The 26,202-nt window shown below is 46.2% G+C and overlaps 1 protein-coding gene across 2 annotated transcripts in view; it reads left to right on the forward strand.

The window, feature by feature from the left end:
- The window catches only part of ANKRD28 (ankyrin repeat domain 28), a 1,823,421-nt gene that overhangs the window by 249,896 nt on the left and 1,547,323 nt on the right, over positions 1–26,202 (forward strand). Inside the window, exons 1-2 of one of the 2 annotated variants that reach the window (XM_069648905.1) lie at positions 164–709; positions 12,188–12,271. In XM_069648905.1, the coding sequence (XP_069505006.1) occupies positions 590–709; positions 12,188–12,271 (204 nt within the window). In that variant the 5' untranslated portion in view covers positions 164–589. Of the gene's footprint in view, positions 1–163; positions 710–12,187; positions 12,272–26,202 lie in introns of those variants that run through there. The other variant, XM_069648906.1, reaches the window with a different exon arrangement.

Below are 26,202 nucleotides of genomic sequence, written 5' to 3' on the forward strand. Positions count from 1 at the left end.
CTGCGGCTTCCAGGGGAAGCTCCTCGCTCGGAGCGCATTAGTCACAGCGCCAGCAGTGCCTTGTGAATAGTGCAAGCCGCCCGTAAGCCCTCCCCCGCCCGCCCCCTGCCCAGGCTGCCCAGGCGAGGAGGCTCCTCTCACCCAGGCATCCTCGCTGCACTGCAGTCTGCCCTGCGCCGCCGGCTGCACGGAGGGCCGGTGCAAGTGCTGGGGCGCTCCCGCTCAGTGGCAGCCGCGGCCCTGGCTGCGAGGAGAGAGGGCCCGGAGCATTGCGCCGCCCCCCCGCTCGCGCGGGCTCTTGCGATAGCTCTACGGATGTCAGAGATGCTCCTCCGGGCGTGACTCTACAGCAGAGAACTGAAGAACATCCGCGTTTCAAGTTCAGTGCTGGGAAACCGTTTGGGCTAAACCTGCACTCTCCGCATATCCTTTTGCACTGGAAATGTTGCTTTCTGTGCTTGGCAATGAATGAACCATGCATGCCCGATCTCGCCAAGGGGCAGGATTGAGGTGTACTTGGCCTTTTTGCCCCTTTTTTGGCCATCGGTGGATAAGCCCGTGACCGAGTCCTACGCCAAAGTGGGAGCGAATGAGCCGCGTGTGCATAGTGGTCTTGGAGGACGTGGAAGATGAGGACGCTCCAGCCCTCACACCCAAGGTCTACAGGGAGAGTACGCGCCGACACCTTCCGCCTTCTGGAGATGTGATGGTAAGTTAAGCTCATGGTGGCCAGCTAGCTACCGGGAATGCGGCCTGCATAGGGCTTATAGAATGCCACTAAAGTTCTACTTGGAAACTGAATAGAATATATGGTCTTTTGCCACTAGGTGAATGGGAAGGTTACTTGGGACTTGGGATCCCATCCACCACCAATATTTCTGTTAGTCTTGGTTTGTCTAAACTTGTTAGTCTCTGTGAAGCCCCTCTCCCACTTTCTCCTATCCATCTGAAACCATCCATCTCTGGCTGTGTATTAGTCTCGTCTGTTGCCCTGCTGATCTGTTTGCCTCCTTATATTTGCACCTCTGTATCCACCTGACGGATCTGTGCCCACATGACGCCTAGGCTTTCCATTAGATGCGTAGAGCTGAGTTGCAATGAATTTGTATTTAGAACGTACTTTACGGAAAATACAAAATGTTTATCAAACCGGCAATGAGTAAAATACAAAATTAACCAGTTAAACGAAGAGAAGATAGTGTTTGAAGTAAATGGGGGCGGGGAAGAGGGTAAGAAGAGAGAACAATGATGAAGTGAAACCGCGTTCAAGTGCAGCCGGCAAGCAAGATAAAAGAATGGAAACGTGATTGAGCAAAGGCAGGCCGAGAGACAGTAACAAGAAATTGGGACTGTGAACTGAGAGATCAACGAGGGGCATAGAAAGACACAAGAAGAGGCCAATATGGTGGGGAGAGATTATGGAGAGATTTAAAGACCAGATGGAGGAAGTTGAATTTAATGGAAAGAGCCAGAGAGATCTAGTTACAAGAAGACAGAATAGTAAATGAATAGACGAGTTATAAATAGATTTAAGGGGACATAAGTGCAAGACAGGAAGAAAACAATACAAAAGTGCAAGGACTAGCTTTACAAATGTTCTAGAGATGTGCCGGACAGTAACAGGATATACAAATAAATGTGATGTGCAAAAAGGAGTTGAGTCCAAATAGACTCCCAGAAATTAATGTAGAGAGAGGAAAAAAATGGAAGTAGGTGGACGCGGAGGAGGAACCGTAGAAGCAGGAAACAAAAGAGCCCCTATTTTAGAGGAATTAGGTAATCTGCCATCCAAGAGTGGATGACCAATCAGCAAAAGGTTATTTTCTCGTAGATATGAGCAGGAGAGAAAAAGTTGTGCGTCAGCATAAAAATGGCGTGGGTGCCCGAAAGAAGAGCTAGTAGAAGCAGGAGGATGGGCTATAGAGGGCCGAGGACAGATCCCACAGGGACACCATGGTGAAGGGGCAAAGTAGAATAGGTATTACCAGCCTAGGGAACCAAGTATGTGGTTAGGTAGATGTGATTTGAATTATTTGAGGACAGACCCTGAAAAACCAAGAGAAGAAAGGAAAGCAGAAGTGGTCAACGGTGTCAAACGCTGCTAACAGATCAAGAAGTATTAAAAGAGAAGGGTGCCTAGCATAGCGAGCGGATAGTAAAGAATTATGCACATTGAGAAGAGCAGTTTCTGTCGAATGGTGGGGGTGAAAACCAGATTGGAAAAGTGCAGTTGGATCCTCGCACACTGCCTATTATGCTCCTCCTAACTCCATTCTTGACAGAACAACATAAACTCTGCAAGGCATACTTCTTCTCTGTGTGCCATACTGCTGATTCTTGTATTGCCAAATTGAACTTGCAACACAATAGAGCAGTCACATTGTGAGTGTGGTTGTCATTTTCAATTATCCCTTCTCATGCAGTTGCAGCACCTATGTGGTTTGGCAAAGTTCAAACAAGTTTGCGCAAAGTTTGATTTTTGCCAGACCAAAAATGAGCTTTATTCTTTCGAGACCATATTTATTCGGGCTAACTCAATGTTGGAGAGCGACTGCTCTTTTGTTGAATTAAAAAAGCTATGTATATATGTTTTATGATGCTTTATCTGCAATGATAACGCTGCAGTACACTGGGGTCAGGGCAGACAATTGAACTTTGTAGGCAAAACCCTTATCTGCCACCAATAACCATGTTGAGTAAACATTAGGAACATGTGCCCTTTCATCTACCATTTCACAAAAAAAACTTCATAGTAAATATGGTACTTGGTGGCCATGCCTACTCCTCTAGCCTTATGTTAGCCGCCTCTCTTTCTCCCACGGACAAAGTCTCTCTCTCACACACTCACTCTTACTCGTTATGAAAAGAAAAAAACAATATATTCTCTAAACTAACTTGCAAGTGGTACTGTAGACATGGGCTAAGAGGATACCTTGAGGCCATAACTTCAAACCAACTACATTTCGATTCTTTACATGCTGGCGCTCTCCCAAAAGCTTCCCACCCTCACTCAAACTACGTTGCAGCACAAATCACGTGACCTATGGTGAAGGCAACTAGTCACTGCTTTCTGATCGATCGTGGGTCTAACAGTTATATGGTCGGTTGTCTGGGGCCGACGGTTACTTTGCAATACCGGGGCTCTTGGGATGGGGGCATCCGAGTGGTATTACTTAAAGTTGAGACAGGGAAGGTTGGAGGCTCCTGCCATCCTTCTCGTGGGATCGCTTTTTTTGTGGCCTTGCAGGGCGCATTCTTTCTGGAATACGTACACAGGCAACAGACAATGGAAGGTCTATAAATCTCTGCAGCTCTGGTCTTTCTCACTGGTGCCCATGCTAGGACCTATTCTCGCATGCAATCACCTACTTCCCCATGAATGCCAGCGGCCCTAAGTGCAGCACAACGCTAGGCCTCGATTTTAATATGGCTGCTGTTATCCAAGATGTGGTTTTGTTCCCCATATATACCAGCGTGGAAAAACAGCACCACCCTTCCTGTATTATGGTTTCTTTGGACACCCTCCCCAGGACCCTACTGTGCACACGCCCGGGCCTCTGCCTCGTTCAAAAGTGATGGGGGGGCTTGAGATGAGTACCCCTCCTTCCCAACATTCCCCCCATTCGCTAATACTACATTAACCAACTCAAATGCAAGTCTGTTGTCCTCCTTGCCCCTCTGTTCTCTTTCTACTCTTTCAGCTGCTAAATATGGGGCTGATTTCCCCCCCCCCTTTGGTACCCAGGCCCTGCACACGTGTTTCAAACTCGCTCCTGCTTGTGCATCTTGCTCTGGAGTACAGGTCATGTAAATACGCTCTCCATCCCCTGCTAAATCTACCCAATGTTCGGTGTAGTGTTCTGGATTAAGGGGAGGGACTGTAGTGGTGCTTTGGGGAATAAGACTTTGTTCTATGACAACCATACGGGGCATCTGTTTGTACAGAGTTGTTTTTTGTACCACAAGGTGCCTCTTGTATCCCAATTGAGACCATCATTACGCCGCTAGGCAGTGCTTGGTATAGCACCGAATTCCCATCTGGCACGTGCAGAATATCACCACTACAAACACGATTACGGGGACCAACATATTCTCGATAGCCCCATCCAGGACGGTGCCCAAGAAAAGGTCATTGTACCAATCTGTTTCTTGGATGCCAGCTAATGTTTGCATGTAGGTACTGACTACGTGCGGGGCCCCTATTATGTTTGTGAGAGATTCTGTGTCATTGGGGGGGGGGGGTAGGTAAGTGCAACAGGAATCTCCGATTTTGTTAACGGACCGCTCCCTCCATGGCTGTGAGGAGGTCTAGCATATACCGGTTCTGCAATGTCATTAACCTGATTGCCTGCATTTCCATTTTGATCGTGTTGAGGCCCTGTTCAATGTTGTTGGCCAGCTAGATCAATTCCCACCTCACATCTGCAGCCACTTGGCATTTGTGGCTGTCCGCACTCCTGCCAATAGCAGGGAATCAAAACATGTCTCTTATTTACTTTAGAGCTGATGGTCATCTGGTATCTCCTTGAGCAATTGTGATGAGTCTTGTGACGGATAGTTTGACCTTCACCTCTGCAATGTTTCTTTCTTCATCTTCCCCGGGAGAATTTGGAATATTGATTCCTGCTTTGGCACTGCAGTGGGTGGGTTGAGTGCTTGTATAGGTGTCAGAACTGAAATGCCGCCTTGTCCCACTATCAAATGCTCTTCAGGGACCACCAGAGGGCTGAGTGTAGCGACGCCAGCGAACAGGTGCCCCTCCATGAAAGTGGGAGGTGCAAGAAAGCCTGCTGACCGCACACCCAATAATTGTCCATCACAGCTGCTGTCCCTTTCTTGCAGTCAGGGATATATATAAAGTCTTGTTGCACTTACTATTGGACAGCACAGGAACACTTACTTAGTTATAAAAACACAGTTCATATTCTTCCTGCTTTTGCACTTTCACTGGTTTCTCCACTTGCTTGTTCCAATATTTTTTTTCCAATTTATGCCTTGGTATCACATTTAGTCAAGTGTATTATTTAGACCGGATGAAGGCGGCTTACTCCCAGCATTATACCTCCAGAGGGCCTGCCAAAATCCCCTTTATTTGCCCACGATTCAAACACCTTGTAACAATCAAGATGATAATTTGATAATGGCCAACATTCCGGCGACATAAAAATGTCACTTTCAAGTAGCAATTTCGATGATTCTTTGTTGCCCAATAAGTGCCTGTATCCCGTGGTATTCCCGATCATACTATTTAACTCTCACGACTGTCTTGGTGGTAAAATGAGGTAAAGAATCTGCAAGCCATGTTAATACATGCTGTATTGCTTCAATTGATGCTTCTCCAGCAGGCTTTAGATCATTGCCACTGCCATCACTCTTGCTACTTGTCACACCCTTTCGATCCTTACTAGGATAATAGGATATGTTGGATCACACATGTTCTCTCATCCACATCCACTTCTACTCCCAGTCTTAATAGGTCTTCAGAATGTTCTTGAATCATATGAGCTGTGTTGCTGCTACAGCATTGTGCTTGTGCGACACTGGAGATTGCGCACTCGAGTGACTCCACAAATATCTAATTTTAATACTGATAAAGGGGTGACCAGTTGTAACAGCTTCAGTAGGTCCAAGTGGTTGATCTGTTTTATTTCTTTTTTGATTCAGCCGTTTTATAATGAATCGCTTAGTGTCTTTTTTGAGGTCTGTGTTAACCTTCGCATCCTTTGTAGTCACAGGGGCTTTCCTAAGTATTTATTTTGCATTGAGCTATGCTCGCAATGTTCTAGATCGCCCATGCTGTTATGCGAAATATTGGCCCCCTCAACAATATCTTAAATTTCATCATCTGAATAAATACTGGTATTAGAGTTGGGTTTGTTTAATAGCCAGCTAGTTAATGTTTCCGGCATCCTTTGACCGCAGTTTCTTTTATCTGGTTTTCCTTTTTGCTTGCTTTCTTTGTGTACGTTTTTCAATGGGATGCACAATTGCTGTAGTCGGATTCATTGTAGCTTGCTTTTTTTTGTGACTGGCTCCTTGTCGTTGGCCCGTCCGCCTGTGTATGTGAAAGAAACATCTGTGATGTTACCGAGACGTTTTCTAGTTGCATCAGGACTGGCAGATTTTCATTGACACTTGTGGTAGCATCTGTGCAAGTGGACCTCTTCTTTACCGTTTCCCCTTTTTTCCATTATTTGTTGGTTCATTTTCAACTTCGTGCGTGGATAACGGAGGATTCACTCTGGAAGTTGCACCTTTTTTAGGTTTTTGGGAATGTTCCCACATAATTTCAAAGGAATTTTTGTTGTAAATTGAATGGTGTTCATAAAAGATTGAATTTCAACAAAAGGTTCTATTACTGAATCCTCTATCACTAGATCAGATCCTTGGAAAATATTTGGGGTCGCCAAGAGTCTGTTGTGAGCAATTGATTTATTTTCTTTCATTGGCACTCTTGTCTCCGCTTCAGGGCTGTTAGTCTCATTAGTAGGGGCAGATGTTAAACACACTGCTGCTATGTTCTGCCGCAGAGGATAGCACATGTCCAATAGGCAGTTCTCATCAATGTCTCCCAAGTTTGGGCCATTGTGTTACATGTTACACCCTAGCACTGTTTTTTTTTTTTTTTTTTTTTTTTTTTTCCCAGGCATTTTTTTTTTCTTTCTTCAGGAGAGGCCTGGAAGATCAGATTAGGCTGCTAGTTAAGCTGAACTCGCACTATTCGTTTATTATCGTACGCCCACAATTCACACAGATGCCGGCCATAAAGAAGACTTGGAAGGAATGGCAGGATCAGCCTCACTTTGACCTTACTTCAGAGGCATCAGTATCTTTATGGCACAACCTATCCAAAGTCCAACTACTTGGGAAGGCATGGGATCTGTCTTCACATCTCATTGCTGGTGGAAGTGAATTGAAGAGAAAAGAAGCAGTTCTCCCAATTGCAACTTTTAAAATGGTTTATCTGTGGCCCTACATTTTCACCCAAAAACACAGCATTTTATCCATTGCCCTGAGCTATGAAACCTCTAGCAAGGGGCCACATTTTCAAGATCTGTATGTTTCATAACCACAACCGCTGAATTCTGCAAGGGAAAATAAACGCACCGAAGTAGAAATGGGAAACTCGTTTTTCTTTCTGTGACTTAAAATTGCTGTTCTTTGTCTCCTCAGATTAAGCAGAATGTTTTCTGGTACTTGGACCTCTATTATCTGGCATTGTCACTTTATTTTGATGTGAGGGGACTTGAAAATATTGCACATCTTTTTCAAATGCTGTCTGCAGACCGCAGTTTGCATGTTTATTGTGAACACGGCGGTTTGCTCTGCATCTTTTACTTTTAATTAGATTTCCCTACAATTGTTTACTCTAACTCCACCCCTTTCTCATGTCTGTGTACATTAAAAGGACTACAATGAACTGCACCCTTGTGCGAGATTGGCTTTGGTAAGGTGTATTTGAAGCACTCTTTCCCAGGAGAGTTCCTGTGTTCTGCAGGAAGTTTTGCCTTCTCCAGAGGATCTAAAGAGCAGCTTCATGGTCCTACATGGTTGATGTGGAGCCCTCCAGGTCACAAAGCTAATGGTCCAGCCCAGTTATGACTAAAGCACTGCTCGCCTACTTCCTCCCAGTGCTGTGGCTGAATAATTGTGGATCCAAGTAGCCACCATGTCATAACCAGAAATATCGTATTTTTACAGTTTAACGTGGTTTTTAATCTACGGTGCGAAGCATTCAAAGCCATATCTGCCTGTCAGAACCTTTGGTACTAGCAGCTATCAGGAATGCAAATGTGACAGTTGAACCTGCCGTGCTGCCACTGCTGGCAGTTGCTGGAGATGTCCAGAGACTTTCACAGCAGAGGCACACAAGTTTACTATTCTTGGCAAGACACATTGCAAACGGGAGGTCTAATTAGCAGTCTTCCCTTACAAAAACAGAATTACCTGCATCATTTTATTAATAAAAAGAAATAAGGTAATGCTATCCTGCTATATGCTATTTTGCGACAACTCAATTTCCCACCATCGCATTACTCCACATCTCTGAATCCGGTCACTAGCACCACTGCATATTGGGCTGCTCTCCCTGGGCTACTGTATCATGTGTCCCATCCCTAGTCTAAGAAGTCCAGGTTGTGAACAAAGGGCCCGCCAGTTGCCACAGGAGGCTCGCATTGAGAGCACCAACAGTCTTACTTTTGAGGATTATCCCTGCAGTGGAAAATAATGAAGCGGAAACTACACACTCTGGAGTTGACTCCCAGTTCAAAGGAGATGACTGCATTATCAGTCTTGCTATGGGATGTAATGTAGATGTTCTAGCTAGGCTGGCTAAGAACTCTCTTGCCCTGATACTCCAAGCAAGTATTGAAGGAACTTTGTCATATTTTGTGCCTTGACTGCTACTACTCAGGGTGTGGGAGGGGGAGGAGTGGTTGGCGGTGGGCGGGCTTGGGATGATCTGTGGGGCTGCATTGGGAAGGGATGGATTGGGGCCCTCCTTGGCCAGGCCTATACAGCAAAGATATCGAGGGCCTGGCCATAATCCCATTTAGTAGCAGAATTTTCAAACTGGGAAGATCTGACCAAAAGCCATTACCGAGGAGTGGCTTTGAGGGGCGGGGTAAGTCTTGAGGACATAAAGATGCATAAAAGGTTGCTGGTGTTATTTGTGGATTAAAGAGCGTTAACAGCAGTTCTACCAGACATCTGCACAGATGAGTAAAAGACTAAGCTCTTTGGAGTAGCCTTCTCTTTGGCCTTTTTTGGGTCATTCTAAGTTAACAAGTCAAAGCTGTTGTGCAAAGTAAGCAACGGTTTGGGGGCCTTTGGTTTGAAACCCCAGTATTGGGGGAGATTAAGATGGGCCTAAAGATCAGGAAATGAAAGGGAGACCAGCTAGCCAAAGTGTGGTGGGTGCACCTATGCTGCACATCTGACAAGCAAGTGTGCCCACTATGTCTGATAGCTTTTGTTTTGGGAACGGGCCTAGTGAATCTGTCATGAACACTCATTGCCATGGACTTCTCTTGACCAGATTCTGGCAGTTATGAAAATGCTGCTGGCCATGGCTGGGTTGAACCCTGCAAATTTTGGGACACTCATTTAGGATAGGAGCAACGATTACGACCGAGCTGCTGGGGTAGACATGAGAAGTTGAATGAACTAGGGAGATGGAAATTAACTTTCAAAATGTATGTGAGAATCCTGCAGATCCCCATCCAAGAACCTCAAACTGTGCAGCTAACCCAAGTTTTCATCTTGTCCCCAGCACTTGGCCTGGTATCGCACAGGAGCACAGCTTGAGTGTCAGACATTCTTTACAAAGTAAATGGAAAGATGGGCTGTTCTGTTGCAGAAGCAGGAAGCCTAATTTTCATAAGTTTTAACACATTTTGGTTCACGTCATGCAGGAGATGGGGCTAATTGAAGTTAAGCTGTGACAAAGCTGGTGGGGGGGGGGGGATCTCGCCAAACCCCACAACACTGATAATACGCATGGGGCCGGTTTTTGCGAGACATCAGTAATTTTAGAGTCTCGAAAAACTGCTGGGAAGGACTAGACGTTACTATTCAGAAGTGATTACAAAATCTAATTGGTAGAAGGGGGTGGGGTGGTAACAAAAGATATTGAAAAACCCAGAAAGAAACTGAATGAATTTAACTGTAGCGAAGGTTTTTAGAATGGTGGGTTTTGCCACTATTGACCTGAACCAATATGGGGTATTACAGCAAGTACAGAGTACACCTATAAGATCTAGGTATGGACCTATTTTGTCTAAACATTGAAGATGCCCTTGTAAAGAGAGGCTTTGCATACATTACAGTGCTACGAAAGTTTTAGGAGGGATTTGTAGAACCAGGCCGGTGGAATGTCTTGGGTCTAGCCAAACTCTCACAACCTAACATAGGCAGAGCAGTAAGAGCACTTTGGGCGATCAGGGACTGGTGTGTAAGTACAGTTAACACTTGGAGACAGCCAAGTAATGAAGCAAAACAAAAGAGTATAAAATATACAATTGGGGCCATAATTAAACATGCAGGTTAAACTATGTTATAAACCTCAAAATGGGCCTATTTACATATTGTCCCACTGTTGGCAACCTCTAAACTAGATTATATGACACTTTATCCCCCCAACACAGTTAAAAGCAATTCAATAAAGCAATGCCCAAAGTGCAACAGTGAAGTTGCAAGGAAAGAGAAAAAAAGCAATATATTGCAACCTCCCTTATAATTATTTGGCAACTGAATTGAGCAGTCCTTCTCTAGCAGGTAAATAAACTACTTGGTGCTTCAGTCAATGTTCAGGTAATTGCCTGATTTTTGGGGAGAGGGTAGGAAACAATTTCCCCTGCACAAGTGTTGATAAAGACGACTGGTAAACGACACACGGCTTTTTTTAAGCACTTGAGTAGGTTGAATGGGCAACTCAATTTGGGTTGTCCCTCCCAATTCCACAACACCCGAGGCTACCCCTGAGGAATCCTAGGCTAGAACTCTGCCGATCAGAGCTAGGTGAGGCCCGCAAGATGGCCAAAAAGCAAGATGGCCAAAGGGCAGGGCTCGCAACCCATGTGGAAGCCATTTTGAGTATTATTGACCTTTTTGTTTATTGCAATGATTACGTAGCCCTTTTATCCAAAGAGCTGAACAGCCAAGGTTAGCGTACAATAATGGAGAACGCTGACCGAAAGGCTTTATCCAAAGAAATGGTTCACAAGACAACTAAAGTGACCATTTACGAAAAAACAGTGTTTAACAGATGAGACTTTAGACTTTTCTTAAACGGAAATAGAGACTAGCACGAATGACTATCCAGAGGTAGAGAACTCCATAATTTAGGGGCTAGGTGTTGAAATGAGCAGAAAGGGGAAAGTGCACAGGGTGGACAAGGGAAGGTATGGGAGTGGGACCACATGTAATTAAATGCTGAAAAAGGTGTTGCTTTATGGTCTAGCATAGCCTTCCACGTGTTTGGGGCTGGTGGGGGGTGGTCCCAGCGCTCCCCAAATCATCTGCTGAACGTATTGTGCTGTTCTTGTTGTAAATTGTAGCTAAACAGTAGCTGGGTTATTCTTCCACAAATGACGAGTTTGATTGTATTTTCTGCCCTGTTGGATAAGTAACGGCAGGTTGCATGAACTCTGGATCCTAATTGGTGGTGTGTGGTCATGTCCCTGATCAATGGACTATGGACTTAGTATGTTAAGGTTTCAGAATCGGACCCATTGGCCATTCATGACTGTAAAGTAAAGGCATGTTCCATGTTTGTGAGGCCGATTTCTTGCTTTGTTTTCTGATAGTTTTGACAGCGTTTTAGGGTTTAGGAATGCTGGAACAGAATTCCTTGCATTTCAGCAGTACCCGGAGAGGTGGTACTTGGATTTATGGGTCACACATTCTCGAGCACTGCAGCCTCACAATTCCCACAAGCCCAACTGTCCAGAGATGCCACTTAAAGGCGGAACCAGCTCATCTGACTGTCACAAGAGCCCTCCGATGCTGGCTAACGTAAAGATTAATTAAACACTGTTCATGCCGACTAATGGAAGAATTAGTGTGCATCTGTGTCGTGAAGAGGAGGTATTCGCAACAAGCACTTGATGCTAGATAATGGAAGAATGCTTCTGTAAATCTACAGGAACAATACTGGGCTCTGACGCTACTGGGAGCCCCCATTACCGTCTACTTTCGCAAGCCTCTTTAACGCCGCTATATTTGAGCCACTGGGGATACATTCATGTAAACATGTTTGCCACCTATGGACATGCCTTGCAGACCTGGCTAAGCACGACTAATGCTTTAAGTTTCTGCCGTGTAAATTAAAATGCTCAGTGTGTTTTAAATGTATGCAAAACGTAATCATTTTAAAGTGAATTAATGGGGATTTGGGTCAGTAATGTTAGCTGTACGGTATATATGGATAATTGAGATACTATATCGGAGCTAATGTGTAAATACATTGATACCAGTGTAAAGATAACTGTGGTGAAGCAAGCCTCTGAGGGCCTTGATGCGGCCGAGCCCTCTCGTAACTTAGTAGTGTGTGGTTGCCTTAACAGATCAAGTGTCCCTTGGTATGTGGTTTACGGCCCCCTTTGATGGATGTGGCACCAGCAGGGGCAGCACATGTTGCGAGTAGTGCCAGTTGGGTGTCTTACTTTTACATCTTCCCTTGCAGCCTCCGCTGGTGCAGGCCATTTTCAGTGGGGAACCTGATGAGATCCGGGGGCTCATATTTAAGAAAGAAGACGTCAACTTTCAGGTAAGCGATGACCACCTTGAGTTTGCTTGCTTGCAGTGGGAGCGGTGGAAGGGGTTGGGAGTCTGCGGACTGACTTAGCAGGAATCATGACCTCACTTTCACTCGATGTGTACATGCATGTAACTTATGGCAGACTTGCTTTAAGGTGCCCCTTCACAGGTGTGCTGGAGACAAAACTTCAGCAATTAGCACAGAAAAGGAATGGTTGCAACAAGAAATTCAGCGTTTACACGGTCGTGTGGGCCAAGGCAGTGGCAAAGTTATGGGGTTGCTGGTTTGGTTCCATCAGCTGTTACAAGGTGCTAGGTGCTGTTTTAGAAGTATGTTATTGACTTAATTACATTTTTTGCAACTAGAATTAAGCATCACGGATTAGTCCTTATTCTTTTCTCCCTTAGCCCACTCTTAAGAATCCTTTGCAGTCTTGGTACTCTGTAACCTATGTTTATGGTATTCTTAGATTCTGGTGTTTACGAGAAGAGGGGGGGGGTGTCTTGAATACCATTTCCCATGCAGCATATTTGAGAATCCAAACAAGTGTGGGAAGCATTTGCTTCATCCCATGGTTGGCCGGTGGTATTTGCACGAACAAGTCTGACATTATGGCATCCACCCTTCAGGAGAAAAGTGGTATCACTCAAGGCTGGTAAATGGTGAACAGAGCGAAGGTTTGTGGTGGAAATAAACGGTAACTTGTTTTAACTGTGCATACAAACATTTATGGGTGTTGTAGCCACATGGGGATAAAGATGTCACTGAAAAAGGTTTGAGGCCTTTCATTCCAATGAGAAACACACTTTGATGCCTGCTTCCTTGATGCACTCACTTTGCTCGTCTTTTATGATGGAAAAATAACCCCCATCCTTGCCACTTCATATAAAAATAACAGGGGAGAGCTTGGGATGATTATCTTAGGGTAGATTAAACCGCATTCGTTTTTAAAAATGTGCAGGCCTATTCAGCCTTGGATTCGGTCTGTTACGTTTATATGGGCAGCAAAACACACTCGTGGGGTACTGTTTCTGTAAGGACAAAACAGTTGTGTACAGACTGTTGCCCTCAGAGGAAGTCTATGATGCACTGGTTCTTGTTAATAGATGCAATACTTTGTGTGCTGTATTGTCCACTGTGCAGAAGCCAGTAGAAAGTGTTTTATTTTCTCTTCAATGTTTAAGCCAGAAGCGCTTACCCAATATTTTCCAACTCCGACATTGGCTTCCCTTGACATCTACTCCCTAGTGAGCACTGGCCCCATCTAGTCCCTAGCACTCCCTTTTCCCTCTGTGGGAATCCCATATATTTCCTAATTGGAACAACTTTCTGTTCATTATTTTATTGACCCTAGCTAATGACGAAAGTATATGAAGGGGACAGTGGATGGCCCTGCTGCGCACTCTAAATCCCCCCTATGGAATAATGGTATCCTTTAAAGATTGCCTGCTCTTCGTATCGGAGCATTAATCTAGTTTTGGAATGTTGTAACATCTGGTGTAGAGGAGCTCGGTGGCGAAGGCGACAAGGCCAAATTGTGCCCTTTTTCCCACGACATGTCTGAGGGTGCTTAGGGTAAAGGGGGTCCATGTCTTTTAGTGTGTTAGTAAATCTCCTAATTTAAAGTGAGATGTGAGGCTGCCTTCTATCCTTTCCTGCTGCCTTTTTCCAGCATTGCACAAGTGATCCGATAGGACTCCGGCTGGGTTGCTCTTCAATAGGCTTCCACTGCGGAGACCGAAATGTCAGGCTCCTTCACCCTACATGAACTCCTCTTCTCTTCCCAGTCTTGTCATAGTATTTGTGCTTATGGTGGGTTTTTCTGTAGGTTGAACTAATTTATTGAGGCATCGTTCTCCTGCAACTCTGCCGGAGTCCGTGTGCCTTTCTTTAACTGATCTAAAACGAAAATCTTTCGAAGCGGGGTACCTGTTAAATATTGCAATGCCAGACACAAATGCTGTATCCTGTGATAACGTAGTAAGTATCATGCCTAATGCACTGATTAAAACTGCTACATCATTTTCACAATAATAATTGTGCAAACAAATCTATAAGATATATTTATTGGCGAGAGTGGTTCATATTTAGATATTTCACATTAATTGGAGAGCACAGACTATTGCAGATCTTTTACAAGTAAATGTGTGCTGTAAGGGTGTTCAAGAAGCAAGCGACACAAAGGTGGCTTGGTGGTGTGTTTAGTTTATTTATGCACAAAAAGGCCCTCCCATCTTCTAAAAGGGGTTTCCCTGCCTCAAGACTAATACTAAAGGGTCCGTCAAATTAATCTACACCATCCTTTGTCACAACCTACGTATATCTCTCACACTAAAACTAAAGGATAAACTAACAGAGTTCCTTCTTCAGAAGAATGCCTTCTCCTGCTGCTCGGATAGTGTCCAACGGAATCCTTCGACTTGCTAGACCATAAGACTCTGCTTGATCGGATGTTTACTGTCAGAGGACTCTCTAAAAATGCCATCACCTGGCTCGGATCCTTTTTGGAGGGCTGCCAGTCACGGGTATTTTGAGGTGATTGCGCTTCAGAGTCACAGACCACGACATGAGGAGTCCCTCAGGGGGCATGTCTCTTCCCCCTGTTGAACATTTATATCCTCCCCCTATGTGTTGAATTAGAATCACTGGGGATTTTCTTCTGCAACTACGACTATGATTTCCAACTGGTGTTGGACATTACCAGGAACCATGATATGGACTAACTGATGCTGGCAGCAGCCTATCATACCATAACACAATGGATGTCCACATATTGGCCCTGTTTAAACGCTGGCAAGACCGAACTGATGCTTTTCGGTCCCCAGCAGGCCCAATCTAAACTAGATCAGAGGTATGCCTGTTTCACTATCGATGGCAACCAAATTAAAGTGGTGCAGAAAGTAAAGACACTAGGTACATAAATGGAGGAAAGCCTGGACTGTGAGGCGCATGTTCCACCAGTACCAACTACCACATCAAGGTGCTCAGACAAGTGGCACCTCTAGTCTCAGTGGAAAACCGCATTAAGCTTGCGAGGGTGTTGATCCTCCCACGCGTAGACTATTGTAATGCCCTACTGGGAGGTGCCAATAAGGCTGACATCCAACAACTATAGAAAATCCAGAATACCGCAGTACGGATCATCTACCAGATGAAACACTCAGAGCCCACTAGTACAGCCAGAAAAAAACTCCACTGGCTCCCAGTGGCAGCCTGTATTCAGTTCAAATTGTTAACGCCCTGTCATAAATGTATCTTTGCTAATGCTCCCTTATACCTGAAGGATAAGATCAGCATTTACCGACCCAGGAAATACCTAAGATCAACCGAGGGCTTCCTGTTGGAATTACCTCTGGTAAAAACGATCTTGTGGTTTAGGTCGAGCCTTCCATATCCAGGGTGCCAGAGCATGGAACACCCTCCCTCCACAGCTACGAAAGACTGACGGCCATCTTGTCTTTCGTAAACAGCTGAAGACGATGCTTTTTCAATAGAATTGACTGCTCAGCTACATGTCACTTTCTCTGTCTCTCTGCGCCTAGATGCCCACTGGCTTTGGCGCGTTACAAGCCTAATAACAACAATGTTCTCTTGCAACAGAAATGCCTCCCTTCCCCTGGCTTGCTGCTGTCACACAGCCATTGAGGATGGGCCGGGTCGCCATATATAATCATGGAATGGGGTCCTTGTTTTTGCACTAGAAGGAACTAGGGATGGCAATCTCTCTAAGAACCTCTCAGAGGGTGAGTATTATGCATTCTTTCAGTACTTGGATTGCCCGTGAAATGTAGCACTGCCCCCTTTACGTAGATGGAACCCAGGAAATAGACATCGATGTTTGTACAGCTTTTTCTTCTCTCGCACACCGCATCTTCGCAGCTTAGTGGAAAGCACGGTCTCACTCCACACACTCTACACTCATGTACAACACACACTATTGCACATCACCTATGCCATTAAAAACGAAGCTACATTTAACGAGACAAATCCGAACTGTAGCTTCCTACATAACTCTCTATCTCTTTAAACACAACCCCCGCCCCCTTCGTCCATAGTATACCTCCATAGTATACCTCTGCTGCACCCATGCACACTCCATTTAGACATGGTTGACGGCAGGGTCTTGGCAACCCTCACGTAACTTTAATGGCTGAAATGTACACACACCTAATAGCACCTCCCAATTTCTCCCAGATATTTGGACTCCGGTCCTTCCAAGGGCTTTGAATCAAAAGCGCGTTGGGACCACAATTATGGTTACAGGCGCTATAACAAATGACAAAATTAAAATTAAATGATATAATTCCACTTCCAGGAGAATGGCTCCCTTCTGTTGGTTTTATCTCAGACTAACACTCAGAGGATTTTTGATTACTCCAGGTGTGCCTTGGTGACAAGCTGGTGACAGCAGTTACGTTTTGTTATTTTTTTGGTGTATTTTGCTTTTAGGTTTACCGTGTTTGGCTACCTACTGTGGCTACTATTCAAACATGGCCATGCCACGAGATTTTGCGTTTTCACGTTGGCCATCTTTTCACTTACCCTTCTTCCTGACATGCAAGGACAGCAACATCCTTTACTAGAGTGTCGGGAGGGGTGGCAGAGCGGGGGGTTGTGTGTGTGTGTGTGTGTGTGTGTGTGTGTGTGTGTGTGTAATCTTTGATTGTCTAGTTCGGCTCTTACCTGGCTCTTGAATAAGAGGACCCCTGCACCCATTCTTCGGAGATCCTGGAAGAAACTTTAAGGAGTCAAGTATCCTGTCTAGCTGCAAGATGTGCAAAGGAGACCGTGGACCCGGTTTAAGGTGCCATAGGAACCAACTTCTGCTGATGTCATGGAAGAGCCCTGTCTTGTAGTTGATCTTCAACAGTCCTGCGAAGGAGCTGGACCCTTAGTGTGGAGGGAACATCCATTCTCAATGTCAGCTCGAAGTCCTGCTAAGAAGAGCACTCGGAAGTGCCCCTCGATATCCCAGTGGCTGCCCAACTCAGAGTTCGGGCTAATGTGCTGCAGAAGACGTTGCCATTCTGCGTTGAAGCCAGGAACTTTGGGGATTGACAACTTGTGATTCAGGACTCGTCTCTTCCAAATTTCGTGGTTCCAGCATCAAGAGGACCCTAGATTAGAGTGGAAGTCAGACCACAAGTATCGCCCCCTTTGTCAGCATGCATCGGTTGCTGTTTTCCCCAAAGGCTTTCCTGTATCCCATCTTGTGCTGAGAGGGGCTGTGCGTAGTTCTTCAGCATTCTCCATCCTGAAGACCTTGCAGCAGCATTTGTTGCCGACAGGAGAAGTGCTCGAACCTGCAAGCCCTGGGCATCAAGGACCATAGCTGACGGCGGTAAAAGCTACTTTGGAACCTCCTCTGAAGACCTGCCACGTCCTAAGAAGAATTAGAGTATGGGGTGTGTTGTAATGGTACTTACCCGAACCCCTAGCTCCCTTTTTAAAATGTTGTAACTTATGGAAGGTTTTCTAACAGTTTGGCTTTACCAGTGCTTGCTCGCGCAAGCGTTTTGAAAGTGGGGGGACACTTTTATTAGGTAAGATAACTTGTCCTCTACCCTTAGGAACTCTTCATTGAACCTCAGAAGTCCACCAATTTGTTTTCCCCTCCTTTCAAAGCTGTGTGGAGCTTTGGCAAGCTTTTGGACACTAGACCCCATACATCTTAGAGATGGACTTTTATAGTGTTGTATCTCAGTGGACCTGTAGTGATGCATACTAACACTTACCTTCCTTTGCAGGACATTATGTATTTTGTCCTACTCCACTGATTGTATAAATGTATCTTTTATTTAATATTGTGTGATATTACATGCTAGTAGCCATTTTTCACATTGTTGTATGGCCATAAATACCTTTTTCGTGTAACTGTTTGTCTCAATGTGTTCCTATGCTTTTTGTGTACTCATTGAGGACCCCTTACCAAGCCTGTGACTTGGACCTGACCACTTGCTTTGCTACCTTGAACTGGTTTGGCTACTTCGCCCTGTGGTCTCCCTGTCTGTAAACTAGGTTGGCATTCTATACATCTGTCCACCAGAAATTCAGACCGTGCAGCTGCACCTGGATCTCTCGCGCTGGTTCGCCTCCCCACCTGCTGCCAGACTCGGCAGTGTTTGACACAGACACGATTGACATGGCTGAGCTTGTCAAATTTGATAGTCCTCTGTTAGTTTTTATGCCTTGTATCCAGTTCCTCCCATGGGGATTGTAAAAGACCCTTGTCTCTGTTAACCTAATCCTTAGTCCTCCTCGGGGCCACCTCTTACCCTTACTAGCACAGTCAATGACCATCATGTCTCCTGTGCTCTTACTCGGCCTAGTACTTCTGGCTTAAGGTTTATCTCCTGTGTTACAACAATAAACTGGTTTACTTTCAATAAAATGATTCTGTCCTTTGGGGAGGGCTAGGGAATGTTTGGGAGTGACGACATTCAATGGGCTGTACCCAAGGTGATCGCCCTTGTCTCCAGAGGGGAGGCTCTCCCCGTAAGGTCATTGCACATTAAATCAGCCCTCAGGGGACTATTGGGTAGTGGCCGCACCTCTCTGACCTCATAGAGAAAGGGCTTCCCCCTTGGGGAGAAGTGACCACACCATGTGAATCGTGTCAGTGCCTATTTAAATGTGGAACCCACTGGCAAAGCTAATTTTGTTATATTTTACAAGAAGCCAAGTTGATATTAAGTGAAATTATTGTTTTAGCACTGCTATGCTGGAAAGCGGCGAATGAATATGTGGGCCTGGCCAAGTTCCCAAGTGTTAGCATTTAATCTTACTGACTGCAGCCCAGGTAGACGTTCTTTACCAATGTGTGACCAACATAAACCGAAAACAGGACATGTTATAATCGTGAGACGTGGTTACATTCCTACTGTATGAGAAACCAATGTGATTTCACTCTGCTGACCACGGGAAGAGATCTCTCCCTAAATTGGTTAATCTTTGATGGCTTATGATTAAACTAATGCCAAGAGGCTTGGTTATTAGTTGGCCACTTTGTACTATCCTGAATTGTAAGCATCCAGTAAACCCCATTCGAATGGATTGTGTCCTCCCACGTATTCCTCATCTTGTGATAAATCGTTCTCCAGCTTCGCTGCTTTGGAAAAAAAAAATCTCGGCAGAGGGTGCTGTGCTCGAAGTCGTGGCGTTGCTTGTCGTTCGACGTACTGGTGATGTCACCGATGGTATAAATAGCTCAAGCCGCGCCCGTTGCTTCAGTTCCGTTTTTCCGATCGCTTTGCTATCGAGAACGGCGCGCTTCCATTTTCTGTGAAGAAAATGTCGTCCCCTTCAAACCCCAGAACTGGTTTTAAAAAGTGGGAAGATTGTGGATCTACGATGTTGATCACCGATCCCCACCGGATTTGTCTCTGGTGTCTCGGTTCCAGTCACCGAACCGAAGACTGCGGGTCCTGCCAATCTATGACCGAAAAAGCTCTTCGTGAGAGGAGAGGTAAACTGTTGGTGGGGGAGGGACGCCTCAAAAAAGGTTTCGTCAAAAAGATACAAGAAAGTGACTGATTCTAAGGAATCGGTTCGCCATAGGCACTCGAGGAGATATCGATCTAGGTGTAGATCGAGACACTCTTCGGCGTCATCGAAAAAAATGAAGAGGAGACCTAGATCTCCCTCATCTTCTTCAGAGTCGACCAAAGAAATTCGTTGTCCGACTAAATCTCCCAGTAAGTGGGGAGAATTCCGCAAAAAGATGATGGTTTTCGAGAATGCGGCCCGACCCCCTCGAAAGACCCTTGAAAAAGCCATACCCCTAAAGTCGCTCCATTGGACGACAAAGGGAAGTCCAAGGCTACAATGGCCAAGACCGGTAGCGTTGAGGAATCTAAAAAACCTTGAGTCGACGTAAAACCGTCGAAGACTGTTCGAGAGTCGAGCACCTCTCCAGTGCTATGCAAGAAACACAAGTCGTCGAAGACTTCGCCAACTTCGTCGACGCCCTCGACGTCGATAATTTCGATGCCAAAGCCAAATGCGTCATTCACGCCATTATCGAAGTCCTCTTCGAAGATACCCTCAAACTTCGACGGATTTGCCATTTCCTTCGAAGCAGATGGAAGAGGAAGAAAGGAGATTCACTCCTTTGCCCAGGTCAGACTTTTTCAAATCTATGTCACCAATTTATGAAGTCTGCTTCAGAAGAAGACGAGGTTACTCCTTTGGGAGTTACTTATGGTACAAGACAAGTTCCTGAGGAACCTATTGACCAGGAATCTAGAATGAGACCCGAGTGATACTCTACATTCTGCCAGTGGAGTTGACACATCCCCAGAATTAGAGTTCGCCAAACCTGATCCTGCAGAGCATGCAGATGCTGGGTGCAGGGGTCTTATGACCAGGGTAGTTGAATATATGGGTTGGGGTAATACTTCACCCATTTTTGAACAAGATGACATGACGGATATAATCGTCAAGGGACCTCAGAAAAATCCTGTTCTCCCTTTTCACAGGGCCCTTCAAAGAACTGGAGAAAAACTGGGAGAAACCAGATACTATTGCTGCTGCAGATAGCACTTTTCCAAGAAAATATAGACCAGCTGGAATGGATCCTGAATATTTGAATAATCATCCGACTCCAGAGAGTTTAGTCATTCAGGCAGCATCTACTTAAAAACAAACTGCTTATCCAACTATCCCTCCAGATAGAGAGGATACAAAAATTGATGCCTGGGCACGTAAAGTTTTCACGTCAGGCAGTATGGCACTTAAGTCGGCAAATGTCACCTGTACCCTAGCCAGGTTTACCCATACCCTGTGGGACTGTATTTCGGCGGCGGCTGATCATATTCCGGAAGGCGAGGAAAGGGAAGGCTTCCTGAATATAGTCAAAGACGGGAAGGAGGCAATGGGGGGAATGTCTCCAGTCTGGACTGGATACTGCTGAAAGTATCAGCAGATCCATGGCTGAAAGCGTTGTGCTACGCAGATTTGCGTGGTTGAAGTCTGGATTTGCACCAGACGTGCAAGCTAGACTCCAACATGCCCTTTGATGGCTCGAGGCTCTTTGGCAGAAAGGCTGATGAAAGCCTAGAAAAACTTCAGACCTCGAAAGCGGCAGCTAAATCACTTAGCGCCTCTTTGCGCCAGCCTCTAAAACCCTATTCCGGCTCATCTTCCCGGAGGGGTCGTTCTTTTCGATACTACTCCTCTTTTGGTAGAGGAAGAGGACAGGCTTCTCAAAGAGGCAAAAGAAACTTCCCTCGTGGAGCACGAGGAAGAGGTGCAAAATCAGTCTCAGGAGCGGCATCTGTACCCTCAGCCACTCCTGCAGCCGCCTCCAAATCCCTCTGAGACCTTGTTACACAAAACACTAGTGGGAGGCAGGATCTCAACATCTGAAGGAATGGCGGGGCATTACCTCAGATACTTGGGCACTGGAAACATTAGCCCAAGGTTACTGTCACCCCTTTCTAAAAAGGCCTTAATCATCCACCGGGAGCCAACTCTGCCAAAATTCCGTATCCGCTCTTGTTGCAGGAAATTTTAACCCTGCCAGAGAAAGGTGTCATAGAACTGGTACCTGTAGCGGAGAGGAACAGGGGTTGTTACTCCCCATATTTTCTCATCCCAAAAAAGGACGGAGGACTGAGACCCATCTTGGACTTGAGAAACTTGAACAAGTTCCTCAGGAAGGACAAGTTCAATATGGTGACTCTTTCTCAGATCCTTCAGGCTCTCCAACTCTAAGATTGGTTGGTATCATTGGACCTTCAGGATGCTTACTTTCATGTGCCAATCCATCCAAAGCACAGAAAGTACCTGAGGTTCGCGATTGGCAATTCTCATTATCAGTTTCGGGTTCTGCCATTCGGGTTGACCTCCGCCCCAAGGGTTTTCACCAAACTGTTGGCGGTTGTGGCAGCAAGTCTCAGGAGAGAAGGTATTCACATATATCCCTACCTGGACGACTGGCTGATCAGAGCAAGTTCTCCAGAACCAGTTCAGGAACATCTTTCGATCACCTGCCACTTCCTCCACAAACTGGGCTTCTCCCTCAATTTCAAGAAGTCCCACATGATACCATCCCAGAAACTCCAGTTTATCGGAGCAGTCTTGGACACTTCATCGGGAAAAGCCTTGCCTCCGGAAGTGAGAGCTCTCCACATCCAGCAGATGGTAACGAAGTTTCAGAATGCCCAACATCTACCGGCCTTCGATTTTCTCAGGTTGCTCGGCCTCATGGCATCCTGCATTTTCCTAGTACCAGAGGCCAGGTTGAGAATGAGATCCCTTCAATGGACACTCAGAACTCGGTGGTCCCAGTTCTCAGGGAATATGTCGGATCTTCTGCAAGTCCCGAGTGCAGTTGCTCAGGATCTTCTATGGTGGGCTTGCAACGACAACATTCTCAAGGGAGAGTCTTTTTGGCAACCATGGCCAGAGATAACTGTAGTGACGGACGCCTCACTCATGGGGTGGGGAGCACACACCAACGATCTGACAATCCTCGGTCGTTGGTCTCCATCGGAGTCCAAACTACACATCAACCTATTGGAGCTGAGGGCAATCAGACTAGCTCTGAAGGCCTTTCTGCCCTCTGTACAGGGAAAGAATGTCCTGATAATGACGGACAATAGAGTGGCCATGTACTATCTCAACAAGAGAGGAGGTGTAGGGTCACTGCCACTGTGCAGAGAAGCAATGCAGCTCTGGTTATGGGCAATACGGGAAGGAATCTCTATTGGCAATTCACCTAGCCGGAGAGAAGAACACGGCAGCAGACGCTCTGAGCAGGCAGAGCACAGTCTCTCACGAGTGGGAGCTGGCTCAGGAAGTCCTTCTGGAGATCTTCGCCCTTTGGGGAACCCCTCAAGTAGATCTGTTTGCCACCGTGATCAACCGGAAGTGCGATCAGTACTGCTCAAGGGAATTTCCTCAAAGAGGAGCTCTGGGAGACGCATTCGTAGTGGAGTGGAAGTTTCCACTGCTGTACGCGTTTCCCCCAGTCCCTGTGATTCCTCAAGTAATCAGGAGGTTGAGAAAGTTCAGGAGAACCATGATCCTAATTGCCCCGGATTGGGCCAGGGGAACGTGTTACCCGGACCTTCTAGACATGTGCATCTGCCCTCCAATACGTCTTCCGCAAAGAGAGGATCTTCTCTCGCAAGACGAAGGTCGGGTTCTCCATCCACAGGTCAAGACACTCAACCTTCACGCATGGTTTCTGAGAGGTTGAGATACAAGGATTGGGATCTTCCGTATGATGTAATGGAAATCTTGCTTTCGGCCAGAAGACCAGCAACAAAGTCTTTGTACCGATGTCGCTGGAACAGGTTTAGTAACTGGTGCAAAGACAAGGATGTGGACCCTTTTCAGTGTGGCACCCCAATGGTACTCTTTTCTACTTCATCTAGCTAATCTGGGGCTCCAGATAGGTACAATCAAAGGATACCTTGCTGTGCTGTCAATTTTCAAGCGCTCCTCGGAAGAGGTTTCATATTTCAAAATACCGTTAATAATTCAATTCTTAAAGGGGCTTACTAATGTATACCCTCCAGTACCTTTTCATGTACCAAATTGGGACTTAAATTTAGTATTAAAATTCTTGACTTGCATACCTTTTGAGCCTCTGCACTCATGTCCATTGAGGCTTTTGACTCTTAAAAACTGTCCTCCTTGTGGCCCTATCAACAGCCAGCAGGGTTAGCGAACTTCAGGCTCTCTCATGCAAACCTCCATATACTATTTCTTTATAAAGATATGGTAGTCCTTAAAGTTAATCCTTCGTTCTTGCCAACAGTAGTCTCGGACTTCCATTTGTGTCAAAAAATAGTACTACCAACTTTTATCCTCCTCCTCCTCATCTGGGCAAAGAAGAGGAGAGATTACACAGATTAGATCCCAAGAGGGCTCTTAGTTTTTACATCTCAAGGATGGCTAAATTGAGACAAGGTGACCAACTGTTTGTGGGTTATACTGGTCATAAATTAGGCTCATCTGTAACAAAACAGACCATTTCCTGCTGGATCATATTAGCCATAGTTGAATGCTACAGATTAGCGGGAAAAGAACCACCAGATGGGCTTCGTGCCCATTCTACAAGGGGAATGGCTACTTCTGCGGCTCTAAAGAGGGGAGTCCCGGCAGCAGATATTTGTGCAGCTGCAACCTGGAAAACATTGCATACTTTTGTTAAACATTGTTTGGACACTGCCTCCTCTAATGAAGGTTTATTTGCAAAGGCAGTTCTGTCCAGTACTCCCACCTCCAAAAAATTGTTACTGATATGGGAGCCTATCACAAGATGAGGAATACGTGGGAGGACACAATCCATTCGAAGAACAAGTTACTTACCAACTGTAACGTTCTTTCGACTGGATGTTCCTCCCACGTATTCCTCATCGACCCTCCCATCCTACCCCACAGTGTGTGTATATATATATATATATATTTCTGATGCTTGTTAATCTGCTTAGAATCACATGCTGTGCATAGGTCACTGCGGAGTATTGCATTTTGTTTTTCGTAGTCGAAAAGGGACGTCGACAAGGCGTGTCTGAAATACTATCCCTATAGTGACGTGTGTTGTACCCACAATCCCTCACGTGTCGAGGTCCCTCAGATTGTTTTTTTCCGCCCAGCTACTGGTCGCCTTTACGCGGAGCTCCTCGAGATACATTGCAGATTCCATCTCCTCGACCTTTGGTCGTTTTTTCCTGTTTAAAGATTTAATATATCGATCCCTCCCTCGACGCAGTTGTGAAGCTGTCTCCGCCGAGCAAGATCTTCGACGGAGGGGACGAGCGGAGGAGATCCTTCGGCGTTGCCGAACATGTGGCCTGGCCTCGCAGGCCAAATACAGTAGGGAGAGTGGGGTCGTGGGACATCTCTGATTCTTTTTCTGAGAATGCCTTTCCTTTTCCCCTTCCTTTCCCTTGGGGTAGTTATCACGGTTTTTTGCCTTGGCTATGGAGAGGACACCCTTTAGGTTTTGCCCACTTTGTAAGGGCAAGTTTACTTGGAAGGACAAGCATTCACGGTGTAACCGCTGCTTGCCCCTCGATCACAAAGAGGAGGGTTGCTCGGCTTGTCGGCTTCTAAAGCCAAAGACTCTAAAAGACCGTAGGGTCAAGAGGTGGGCGGCCTACGCTATGTCGAAGGCCGGGTCTTCACCCGCCGCTGCTACCACCGACAGTGACGAGGAACGTGATAACACGACCTCCGCTACGGAAGTCGTACACCCCTCTAAAGAGCGCTCGCGCTCTTCGTCGTCTGTCCCCGGCCCCGACGGGCTCGGCTCACGCCCTGCTTATGGGGATGAACACCCCGGCGACACTGACACACACGATACAACACATAAACACACAACCCATAGCTCTTCTTCGTCAAAGACGAAGAAAGCATCAGCGCCCAAGGAGACGCAAGTTACACCGGCGGCCTCCTCGGACCGTTCGGGTTCGAAGCCCCTCTCGCAACCGCAACCAGCGACTGGACTTTCGGCAAATAAGGGCGCCGCCCCCAAACCATCGGCCGGCACGCACCAGCAGAGAGCGCACGCCGCCGTAGAACGTTCAACACCCGTAACGTCGAAATCACAGCCCTCCGCTGACGAGTCACAGAGCTTGGCGAGGATCGTTGTAGCAGACGCCCAGAAGCGTACGCCGAAAGACACGTCGAGCGCTACGTAAAGGCCGAAAGACGCACCGAAAAAGCCCGAAGAAAAACAGGGACTACCCCCTTCAGTCGGGGGGACCCCCAGCACACCAGAAGGCTTTTCGGAAGGCGACAGGACACTTTCCTCGACGTTGAGGGAGAGGTCGAGCTGTTTTCAGCAAGATAACACTAATTTTCCCCCGCTAGACCGCTCAGGGGTACCCCATGAAACCATGGAAAGGCTCCATCTCTGCATGGAGAGAATGGAGAGGTTTATGAACACCCAGAACCCTCCCACTCCCAAGAGAACAATAGAAGGG

Source organism: Ambystoma mexicanum, chromosome 2q (genome assembly GCF_040938575.1).
Source record: "Ambystoma mexicanum isolate Mex_15411 chromosome 2q, UKY_AmexF1_1, whole genome shotgun sequence".
Classification (NCBI taxonomy): Eukaryota; Metazoa; Chordata; class Amphibia; order Caudata; family Ambystomatidae; genus Ambystoma; species Ambystoma mexicanum.